Raw genomic sequence first — 12,875 nt, forward strand, 5'->3', positions numbered from 1 at the left:
ATAATTTTGTCACTAACTTTATAATTAGTTTGAAAACAAGTATTTTTTCATTCCATTTTTGCTGCTAGTGGGGCAGAAATACACACTACACTCATGTACATGGATGAAAAAGTTTTGAGATTCGGTATTTAAACAATCTCTGGATTATGATTTCAAAATCAGGAATTTGTGGCTCCCTCAGAGATGTGTTTTGGCACCCGAATTGCATTGTGTGTGTGTCTGATGTGTGTATGTTTTTTATGAGATTTGGTAAACCTCTTAAAATCACACCGGGGTCAGAGGTTAGTATGTACAGGGTCGCAGGGACGCAGAAAAGGAGGAGCAGATAGTGGGAGCGAGGGAGGCGTGTTTAGTCTGTACTGAGGAAGTCCAACTGCTCCCTACGAGCTGTCCCTATCATGGACGTTGCGAAAGGGTATTTGGAAAGTCACTCACCCCTTCAGGGGCCTGTTGTTTCCCACGCTGCCTTCCCATGCTCCCCGTTCTTACTTTATTTATAGATGTGCAAATATAAAGCTCCTTCTGACCAGAAGCGCCTGATAAACTGAGATGCACATCGACCATTAAGGTTGTAAGCCTTTCCTGCAAAATGAGCTAATAGAGTAGGGAAGGCACTTTTGAGAGGGATTACGATTGCAGTGTGTCTGGCCACAGCATGAAAAGTGTGCAAACATAGTATAAATATTAACATAGGTTTGCAAAGGAGTTAAAAAATCAGAAAGTTTCCTTAAAAAATCCTGGAAATTTTCTGCAAATTCTGGAAACTGCAACCCTATTTGTAATAAAAAAAACCTTCAATGCTCAAGGTGGCAATAGAGATGTTACCTAATAACGCGCACACAATGGAGTTTGCTTAGCTAGAAGCGTGTGTTCGCATGCTTGCAGAGAGTATGTTTGGGGCTTTGGTGTGTGTGGGACAGGACAGAAATGCAGCGGAACTGTGTGTCTAGGGGATTTAGGGCTTTATATCTTTCATCTACTGCTTGTTTTTCTTCCAGCTCATGCCACCCAGTAGAAACAGCGCAGATAAACACTGCTGTCATTGTCCAGAAGGCTGTGAACTGTTCTTCTGCTTTGTAATTTGTGTCACTAACTGAATAATTTTGCGTATTGATTTTTCGCCATCTCTGGGCTTCTGTTCGTGCCCTTTTTATGAGAACTAATTTGTTTGTATCATTACACTTCCATTTTTCTATTAATACAACTCTATTTAGATCGTTTTCAAATTAGTGGGCAAAAACAAATTCCTCCCCTTTTGGGAAATTATAATCATTATATTTAAAGTGGGGTTTTTTTGTAGTGCAAAAAACAAGTGTCTGACTGCATAAAACAGCAGCTTTAAGCAGAAGTTAACTAGTTGCATGGGCAGTGGTCTGAACTAATGCGGTAAGTGTTAACCTACTATAACAGCTCACATTTACTTCAGTGTTCGGATCAGAAGACAAAGGTTATGTCAACTAATTATGTAATAATGATTAGCCAAGGTTTATAATGATTATTTTTGTTACGATCGATAGAACCAAAAACTGATGTAATAGTCCTGATACACTAGAGCCAGTAAGACTTTTTTTTTCAGCGAGGATGGATTAAGTTGAGCAAAATTTGGAATGGTTACAAAACAAAATGTAACTTTCTATTTAACAAAGAATCTTAACAAAAGTTATATTACAATTAATACTAAATTAAAACTAATTTTAGTTTCAATAAAACGTATTATTATTGATAATAATAATAATAAGTAATGTTTCTGGGCATCGAATCATATTTTCTGAAGGATCATGTAAAACTGAAGACTGGATGGTGAAAAATCGGTTTTGCATCCAAGGAATAAATTACATTTATTAGTACATTACCGTAGAAAACAGTTAATAATATTTCACAATATTACTGTTATTACTGTATTTATGACCAAGTAATGCAAACCTATGATTGGTAGTGTACGATAAACGTATACTTTTTTGTTTTTAGAAGTTTTCATAATTTAAAATATACTTTTTTTATGATTTAAGTTTACATGTTTCATTCATTCTCTCATTTAATAAGTATTTCTGCTCTAGCTTCTGTACTACCCTATCTTACTCAACAAACGTGGCAGCATTCAATGGCTGTTGAATAGGGATTCAATGATATCGTGTTGTCACGATAAAGGAATTTCTAACTCCGATACGATACCTGGAAAAGTATCGATATTCAATACCATTATCGATATTCGACATTGACATACCAATTGATATTCAGTACCATTATCGATATTCGACATCGACATACCAATTGATATTCAGTACCATTATCGATATTTGACATCGACATACCAATTGATATTCAGTACCATTATCGTTATTCGACATCGACATACCAATTGATATTCAGTACCATTATCGTTATTCGACATCGACATACCAATTGATATTCAGTACCATTATCGATATTCGACATCGACATACCAATTGATATTCAGTACCATTATCGTTATTCGACATCGACATACCAATTGATATTCAGTACCATTATCGATATTCGACATCGACATACCAATTGATATTCAGTACCATTATCGATATTCGACATCGACATACCAGTTGATATTCAGTACCATTATCGATATTCGACATCGACATACCAGTTGATATTCAGTACCATTATCGTTATTCGACATCGACATACCAATTGATATTCAGTACCATTATCGATATTCGACATCGACATACCAATTGATATTCAGTACCATTATCGTTATTCGACATCGACATACCAATTGATATTCAGTACCATTATCGATATTCGACATCGACATACCAATTGATATTCAGTACCATTATCGTTATTCGACATCGACATACCAATTGATATTCAGTACCATTATCGATATTCGACATCGACATACCAATTGATATTCAGTACCATTATCGTTATTCGACATCGACATACCAATTGATATTCAGTACCATTATCGTTATTCGACATCGACATACCAATTGATATTCAGTACCATTATCGATATTCGACATCGACATACCAATTGATATTCAGTACCATTATCGTTATTCGACATCGACATACCAATTGATATTCAGTACCATTATCGTTATTCGACATCGACATACCAATTGATATTCAGTACCATTATCGTTATTCGACATCGACATACCAATTGATATTCAGTACCATTATCGATATTCGACATCGACATACCAATTGATATTCAGTACCATTATCGATATTCGACATCGACATACCAATTGATATTCAGTACCATTATCGATATTCGACATCGACATACCAATGGATATTCAGTACCATTATCGATATTCGACATCGACATACCAATTGATATTCAGTACCATTATCGATATTCGACATCGACATACCAATTGATATTCAATACCATTATCGATATTCGACATCGACATACCAATGGATATTCAGTACCATTATCGATATTCGACATCGACATACCAATTGATATTCAGTACCATTATCGATATTCGACATCGACATACCAATGGATATTCAGTACCATTATCGATATTCGACATCGACATACCAATGGATATTCAGTACCATTATCGATATTCGACATCGACATACCAATTGATATTCAGTACCATTATCGATATTCGACATCGACATACCAATGGATATTCAATACCAACTATCGACATTCAATACCATTCTGATACCACGGGGAAAAATGCTGCATATACTGTCAATACTGTATTTCTTTTTTTGTCCATCTATTTAAAGTCTAGGCAATCAATTCACTTTATATGATAAAGCTTTTAAGCTTTTTTCCATATCTAAACATTGATCAATTACCATTACAATTATCTCACAAATATTTGCGTACTTCATATATTTTTTTACAATATGGTAATTTTGTTGCAATAACTTACATTTATCCCGGGCACAAGGAAGCTTGATTTCAAATGGTAAATTCAATTTAAAACGGTGAGTAAACTGTAATAAAATAGGAATAAATGAACGAATTTCCAGCATAGAACAAATAAACACAAAAGCATAAAGATACAAATGAAATAGACCGCTTTATTTCACAGGCAGGTCTTTATTTCTAACAGTTCAGGTAAGAAGCTGAATAAAATAATCTAATTTAAAATAACATTGCATAAATACAAATGAACGAATTTCCAGCATAGAACAAATAAACACAAAAGCATAAAGATACAAATGAAATAGACCGCTTTATTTCACAGGCAGGTCTTTATTTCTAACAGTTCAGGTAAGAAGCTGAATAAAATAATCTAATTTAAAATAACATTGCATAAATACAGATGAATCCATTAAAGTTACACAAGTGAATGAGTCAAGAGCAGTAAGCGATGTTGTCTTTTTACAGTTTAAATAACATAAACAGCACAGCGTGGCACGTTTATTTGGCCGCTGTCCCTTTAAGAACTGTGTTTCCATTAAACACCTAATGGGCATTGTGCCATTGTTTTGGGGTGTATTTGACCATTATTAAGCTTGGAAAAAGAGCTACATTTTGCACTTGTCAGGCGGCTTTATTACTGCATGTGTGCGCTTCAGATGCGAGCGCGAAATCTGCGGGAATGAGTAGAATTATGTGCAGTAATATAAGCACTATATTAGCCTATATATCCATTAAATTCACTTAACCTGTCAGTGATGTCTTGTTTGTTTAAATAAATTGGTCATGATTTGACAACCGTGTATAAGTGATTATATTTCAACAATGAATTGGAGAAAAATAAATAATTATAATTAGATTTTAGAAGTTAATGCAAAAACTGCCTTATAATACATTTTTAAATAAAAATTATTAAATATAATAAAATAAAAAATGTGTGTGTGTATATATATATATATATATATATATATATATATATATATATATATATATATATATATATATATATATATATATAAAATAATACCAATGTGTAGTCTAAGTAATGGCTCAGTTTACAGCATTATCTTTAAGAAACTTTTAGTTAGAATTGAATTCATCTATGGACATTTTTTTCCCCAGTGTATACACCACTGGTTATAATATAATAGAAAATAAATATAGATATAATATATTTATATATAATACAGTATAGATAGATAGACAGACAGACCGACAGACTGATTGAGCGAGCTTGGGCATCTTTTTTGTAGGCTGTGTAAGGGCTTCAGGTGGGCTCGCCGTCATGAAATGATGTCATGGAAACGGGTGTGTGTGGCGTAGAGCCGCGGGACGTCGTCTCTGATTGGCTGAGCCTTATCCTCTCTCTCTCTCTCTCTCTCTCTCTCTCTCTCTCTCTCTCTCTCTCTCTCTCTCTCTCTCTCTCTCTCTCTCTCTCTCTCTCTCTCTCTCTCTCTCTCTCTCTCTCGCCTCCAGGGAGCTGATGGCTGCATCCATTCATTCAGTCTCTAACTGAGGATGCTCATTCTCTTTTATTTAAACAGTGATTTCTGATATTCAGTGGTTATGAGACATGGTATGTCTTCTTTTTTTTGTGCCATAGAATTCATCTTTAATACCAAAGATAGTGATACTTCTATTCTAGTCAATTCATTTGTGCATAATTCACAAAATCAGTGTGAGAGTTTTTTTTATTTGAGTCACTGACTATGCATACATTTTGATTAGAGAGCTGTGTGTGTAGTGTGAAGGAAACGTTTTGGTTAATGCCAAAAGGGGGAAAAAATGCACGCTGACAGGAAGCTAACATCTGTGTGCAGAAGGGTGTTGCTATAGAGACGCAGGCAGGTAAGGTCATTATCAGGAAGTGCAGACAAAGCTGGTAGAGGAAGACTGAGCCAGAAAGAGGTCATGAGTGAAACTTACTCGTGCTGCCATTCGGGTTCAGAGCGAAGAATTCATGAATATTACAGGAGATCAGTGACAGGGAAAACTTGTTGGCTGCCAAGCATTTGCCCCGTCTCTCACTGTGACTGCTGATTTACAGACCTGGGAATAATGCCACGGGACCCTCCGCTGAGAGTAAGCATATTATTCATTCAGAGCATCAGACCTTGTTGTGGTGTGTTGAGTCAGAGGTTTGAACTTGCACGTCTGTGTGTGCATGTGTTTGTGCTTAATTTGATGTCAGTTGTGGTCGTCCCTAATGAGCTACTTAGTTCAGAGAATAGAGGTTGAGTTTAGCGTCGATTGAAGTATTTTAACCTCCATGCCATCAATAGGGTCATGGCTTACCATGTTTCTCTATCTCTGCCATTTATACTGTCATGGCTAATTACACAGGATGTTAGTGTCACTTGTTAGACAGTCTTATCTGCACTGCAGAGCAGTGGTGTTTGATGAGATACTGCAGACTATCATTTGCCGTAACTTCATACCGCACAAATCATATGATATTGGTTTTTATCTTGATATTCAGTTACCATTCATGGGGAAAGAAATGCTTTCCACATAGTTAGACCTTGAGAATGATCACGATTAAACTCCACAGAGTGGCTATATCTTTTAAAATAGCCCCACCCCACTTCTAGACTGAGAAAAGCCATAAAATGTATTTTTGTCTTATGTGGATGAAAGACAACAACTCCCAAAATGCACTTGCTTTGCTGCCCTGGCCTCTCCCAAAGCCACCGCTACTGGATTACTGGATCGCTTGCCCTTGCGACATCACCCCTACCGTTGTTTTCATTTTCATGGTAATAAAATCAGTATTTTATTACTGTCAAGTCAAATCTGAGTAAAATCAGTTCAGTAAGAGAACAGACACTATATTTCAAACGATCATTCAATTATAGTCCCAGGTTACTACTGATACAAAGCTTAACGCTAATCGCTGAAGTAATCCTTTAATATGTGCTTAAAGGTCCACTGAAATTGAAAACGTTTTTTTTGCTTTTAGTAAAACTGTGTTAGCCTTAAAGTTATGAATAAGCTGGTATGTTTCAAAACTGACAAAATTTGCATTTAGGAGATAGGAGTATTCAAAATGTACAGTCTCTCACTTCCGCTAAAACGAATCTCAGATTTTGGTGACCTCATCGCAGACTTCACTTTCTCGTCAAATCTTCTGTCCAATCAGAATGCTCTCTAGAATCTAAAGCCCGCCCCCTACACTGCTGAAGCTGCGGCTGAAATCGGTCAGTTGTTAACACACATTTACAAATTTCTACATGGTGAAAGGCACATAGGACACTATATATGTGATAGGAAACCATTCAGTGTAAATATGCTTTCATTTGAATGAAGTCTGTTTTCACGTTAATTTCACACACCGTAGTAGCGCGCACACACCAACGTCTCTGGTCTAAATTTAGACTACAGACACGAGAGCGCAGCGTGGATCATGTTGTCGAGTCGGCTCGGCACAGACAACAAACATATCGACCCATTTGAATTCTGCACAGAATGCTGCATTTCAAAGCGATATGGAGGAGATTATGATGATAAATGGTTAGAGGAAACTGGCTGCACCAAACAGAAAGGTCCGCTCTTGTGCTCTAGTCAAACTGTATATTAACAAACCCCTATTGGCTGTTTCAAAAAAGGGGAGGAGCTGCTAACAGCTGGAGCCGTTTCAGGGGAAATCACGTCAACACATTGAATAATGCGGCGCATTTCAAAGCACTTCAGTGGACCTTTAACAATTACTAATAAACAGTCAATATCCTAGTAGTATGACTAGCTATTAGCAAGAATTTAAAGGTGCACTATAGGATTTTTGCAGTAAAATATCCAAAAACCACCAGGCCAGTGTTATATATTTTGTTCAGTTGAATTCTTACAATATCCCAAATGTTTCCAAATTGCTATTTTAACTAAGGACCAGGACGTCTGAGGGAGTTTCCTGTCAATAGCGTCATATCTGCGTTACTCTCGGTTTCCGGTTTTATTCTACAGAAGCGCTTTACTCTTAGCAGTGTGAACAAGAGTCACAGCAGCCGCTGAGAGAACACACAGAGTAACGTCATAACATCATTTTAAACACACTTAAATGTGTCTGATATGATAAACGTTACCTCACACTCATGACCGGAAAAGCAGAAATGGCACCGGTGACTGTCTCCTGTTATGAAGTGACTCTCAAAGGAGCTCTGGAGATGAAGTTCATTTGGTCATGTCCTCATATTGAGACGGCACATGCTAACAAACACATTAGGGTTATTCACACTACGCTTAACCCTGGGTTATCGTCGTTCTAAACACTGCTTTTAACCCCGGGCAAAGAAACATTTCACACTCGTGATTTAGAAGTGGGGTTAGCACCACTTTTTACTCAGGGTGCTGCATTGCTGTGCCAAACTTGTATAGTGTGAACGATGCAGCATTAGAAGGTTAAAGCTAGAAACTCAGCAACAGACAACCAATCGCATACTCATATTTGCGTGCTTTGGACAGTCACAGAAACACTGCACCTTGTATATAAACGGTAAATTCAGTGTTTGAGAGGAAAAATGTCAAATGCTGACTGAAAACACGACAATTTGAGTTTGTCCGAAACTTTTATAACCCAAAGAATCCATTCAAAAAAGAACGTTAACCCAGGGTTTAGGTATGTACAATGTGAAGTTCAGTTTATGAATACCCAGGATTAATTGTTAACTCTGGGTAAATTATGAGCAATGTGAAACATGAAGCAAGATAACCCAGAATTCATTAACTGGCTGTTATTTCTGCAAAGAGATGCGCTGTTCAATTAATACATATTGAGTAAAAACGTCCTGAGCTTATCATCGTAAATTGGATCACAATCTTGATATAATATCGTTCATAGCCCAGCCTTAATGTACAATCATTTATTTACCATACAAGGAATTTTAGAGAGCTTCTGTACTTAATTGTCATGAAAATTTAAATCATAATGATCCCAATAACGTGCTTTATTATCTTTAAAAAAAAAATGGTTTCCCTTTTATTATTTTGGGGGTAAAAATATGGTTTGTAGCATGTTTCATGAAATTCACCCTATAAGGATATTACTATTGACACCATAAGTATTTCACTAAGTAGTTAACCTCTCCACTAAGTTCTTTTTATCAGTCTCTGCTTATCTTATTAATGATTGAAACTCTGCCTGACCGCAAGAATCCTGACCCTTACCTCATCTGAATGCCAAAAACTCTTCTGCACTAGACTAGAGCTGGGAAAAGAATGACACTGCATCTCCGGCTGGTATTCTGGCCAGACACATTGATAAGACATCCTTTCAAGTGCCTGTGTTCTGCCTGGAATGCCAATTTTTTTTCTGACTGCATTGATCTTGCACCCAGAAAGTCAAACAACACAGAGTTGTAATTAACTTAACTTCTTGGCTTTGCACTGTGGTTTTGCTTAGAGTCAAGATGTCATCTCCAATTAACTATGAAATCTGATTTTGTTCTTGTTTGTTCCCAATTACAGATTATCTCCTGTCTGGCAGTTGAAGTGGCACCCATCAAGACTGCACAGAGTTGGCCTGAGCAGAATCTGGTTGAACTGGGAACCTTTTAGGAGTCGTTAACAGAAAACCACTCATTTGTGAAACCACATTACCTGCAGTCAAACGCAATTGTTAAACTGGATTTGTGAGTTGTCCAAACCAAGATGCCCATCTTAAAGCAGCTGGTAGCGGGGTCTCAGACCAAACGACGCTCTCGTATGGACCTCACTACTGAGATGATCAGCGCCCCGTTGGGCGACTTTCGGCACACCATGCATGTAGGCCGCAGTGGGGAAGCTTTCGGGGACACCTCTTTCCTCAGCACTCGATCCGGAGAGCCATCCCAAGAGGGACACACCTATCCTCGCTCTCCGAAACCGGGACTGCTGTCTCGTACCTTCCGGAGCAGTAAGCGCTCTCAGTCCGTCACCAGAGTCGACCAGCGAGACAACACCCTACTTCCTCACAGTGAGTCCCCTACCTTTGTGAAGAATGCCATGTCCTTGCCCTTTCTGAACAACGACGAAGGACAGGATGGAGACGGTAGGGTTCTCCAGAGCTTGACTTCCAGCCCCTCCAATGGGGCCTCTGCTAATGCATTAGACCTGGAGCTCCATGAGAAGCACTTCGGTGTGTTGACTGACCTGCGGCCTTCCCCATCCTACAACGGGGGAGGAATGAAGAAGGCTGAATCTGTAATGTCATTCCATGTGGACCTCGGGCCCTCGATGCTGGGGGAAATCCTGGGAGTCATGGAGAAGGAAGATGACGATCAGGGATTTGAGGAAGGCAAGAGCAGCGAGGGACATGCTTCTCCTCTTTTCTGCAACCAGGGAGGAGTGGAAATGGATGAGGAAATGAGGGAGGTCGATGTGAAAGAAGAGGAACCAGAAGGGTTAGCTCATGATGAGGGTCCCATGAGGGCTCCCAGCTCTGTCGACTTGGAGATCCAGAGCGAAGGCACCAGCACCCCAGAACCACACCACAAACATCTGCATCACCTCGACAGCTGCTCAGTTTCCAGCTCAGGTTCGGCCGCCATGGAGGAGAAACCAACCAGTGAGCCTTACGAGGAAGATATTGTAGTTACTGACAACACCTGCAACCCAGACAATGAGCCAGCCTTCTCCTCTTTCATGGAAGATGAGGATGATGAGATCCGAGTATGAAACCCTACAATCAGTAAACCCTTCTGGGGATGGATCGCTAAATATCCAGAATTTGGCATTGTGTAAATGGGAGACATGCAAAAGACATAAGCACGTCAAAGCTGGACAGATGCCTCAGGTTCCTGTGTCCCTGTAGAGATAAGTTGAGGAGACTGCTTTAGCTCAGACACCAAAGCCATCTGTCACACTACTGACCCATGCTAAGATATACAGCTGGATGTGTTTACATTGCCCGAATATCAGTCCAAAAGGGACCTGCTACAAGTTCCACTGATAGCTCTGCTGAAGGAAAGGCGTCCGGGGATACATACGTGACCAAAACTTTAAACCTGCTCAAGCAGATGCCGTTTTAAGCCATTCTCCCATAGTCCCATGCAGGGTTCCCATGACTCGTAAAGCTGGAAATATCAGGGATTTATACTTTTTGTGTTTGCAATCTCTAAAATTGTTTAAAAATCCTGATCTGGTAATCACAAGCAACGTCATTTAAATTAACAGATTTGGGAGCCCTGCCAATGACTTGGTGCCTAAAGATAATGGTTCTTTTGATTTAGAGCACTAGTGTACTAAAGTAAATTATATAATTTGTTCTCTGGCCCTGTGCATAAAGGTATTGTTTATTAAGTTAAAAATCAGCACTCTGCCATTGCCAGAAAAGTATGGAGGGAGCTCTTACGAGATGATCCAAAATGTTCTGTTTTACCCGACACATTCGTGGGTTTGTCAGAGCCCTGCAAATATTGTATCTCTTGATTGCATATGTAATTCAGTCATCCATCCGGTAATAGGCTGTCATTTTGAGAGCTACTGTAGTTCAGAAGCTCAGGAAATGTCCTTGTGAAGCTGACGACAAAACCGCAGGGCTCAAATGGCGATTATTTGAAGGTGGCAGATGTTTGAGAACATCTCCATCCTCCACGGAATGACTATAGTCCTCTTTTGGGAAGAATGGCAACAGGTGTCCCTTCATCAGATCTTTTTTTTTTTTTTTTAAGTCTGTACATGTTTTGCATAGTAGTTGCTTGCTTAGTATCTTGCATTTCTCACCACTTCCTTCCTGCTCTTCGTGGTTTTTGAGGGGAACTACTGCTGTTTATTTCAGGATTTTTTTGTTGTCGATCAGATTGGTTGTTGCTGTCATTGAAACATTTACACCATGGGTTAAACAATATGTGCTTTGTCAAGCAAAACTAAGAAGTCAGTTGTGTCAAGTCATATCTTCTAGTAAACATGCAAATGTCAGCTGTATTAATTGTGCTAACTCATTGTAGCAAATTATGGCACTGGTATTGCTCCTTAGCACTGGGGCGCTTTAATACACTGAATACACAGATACACTAAAGTTCATTGATTCTGTTTGCATCTTTAGACATTTTCTAATATACATACAGTATAGGTCTACATATTGCAGATGAATAAACTAAAATGAGGCCTTTATTACTGCAGACATTCATGTGTTGATTAACAGCACTAGTTCGCAAGCTTACTGTCTCTGAATTAAAAAGGATACAAGTCAATTCAGCATTGAGACTACAGTAAGATGAGATTTACAGGGAATCCTCAGCTGCTTCACACTTGGGGTCATGTCAGCCTTAAGCAGAAAAGTGCCAAATCTAATCTAGCATGTACTGCCTAGTACGCCTGACTTTTGAGTATCATTTAACATGGTGAATTAATGAATCTTTGCCTTAATCTGCTGTTTCAGATATGGGCCAAACTATCCATCTTAGTTTGATTACTGTGGACAGAAATGCTAAGCAAGAATTTACCCAATTTCCTTTAAGATAAACCTCAGGGAGAGAGAAAAAAAAAACACATGAGGTTAGCGATTCAGATTTATTTGCATATCCTTGTGCTAGTGGTCAATTTTAAATTTGGGAATATGAAAACATAAGCAAATTAAGAGAGAAGTCTGTTTATATCTGAAGCTGTGTGACTGTGTGTGAGGTGGATTTATCAAAGTTTATCTTTGTATTTTCCCTTTTGTGATAATAGTGCTGTTTGTCTTGCTTTGCTAATTTCTATGTCCATCATGTATATATTCATGCTTGCCAGCCTTTTGAGGCTGTAACCGCTATATTTTTAAATAAAAGAAAAAGTTGTCCACAAAAGCTCTTTTCTTCTTATTTTTTTGTCCTGTGAGAATATTATTTCATTATGTTTTTGAATTGTGCAAGTGGCATAAATTTGATTTTATCAGAGAAAATACAAGAATGAAACCATGTGGCTCATGTGATTGACAATAAATTAGCCTTTTTATTTGTATCTATTTATTAATTTTTGATTGTGTACCAGTTATGGAGTTGGATGAGAGAAATATTAAAGGGACCATGACATGAAAATA

General features: G+C 38.2%; 1 protein-coding gene across 3 annotated transcripts in view; it reads left to right on the plus strand.

Annotated features, from left to right (window-relative positions):
• The window catches only part of cdc42ep4a (CDC42 effector protein (Rho GTPase binding) 4a), a 29,859-nt gene extending 17,226 nt beyond the window's left edge, over nt 1–12,633 (plus strand). Inside the window, exons 2-3 of one of the 3 annotated variants that reach the window (XM_067423737.1) lie at nt 1,301–1,386; nt 9,344–12,633. In XM_067423737.1, coding sequence (XP_067279838.1) covers nt 9,527–10,531 — 1,005 coding nt within the window. In that variant the 5' untranslated portion in view covers nt 1,301–1,386; nt 9,344–9,526 and the 3' untranslated portion in view covers nt 10,532–12,633. Of the gene's footprint in view, nt 1–1,300; nt 1,387–5,804; nt 5,969–9,343 lie in introns of those variants that run through there. The other 2 variants (XM_067423745.1, XM_067423729.1) reach the window with 2 other exon arrangements.
• The last annotated feature ends 242 nt before the right edge of the window (nt 12,634–12,875 follow it).

This window comes from Pseudorasbora parva, chromosome 2 (assembly GCF_024679245.1).
Source record: "Pseudorasbora parva isolate DD20220531a chromosome 2, ASM2467924v1, whole genome shotgun sequence".
NCBI lineage: Eukaryota > Metazoa > Chordata > Actinopteri > Cypriniformes > Gobionidae > Pseudorasbora > Pseudorasbora parva.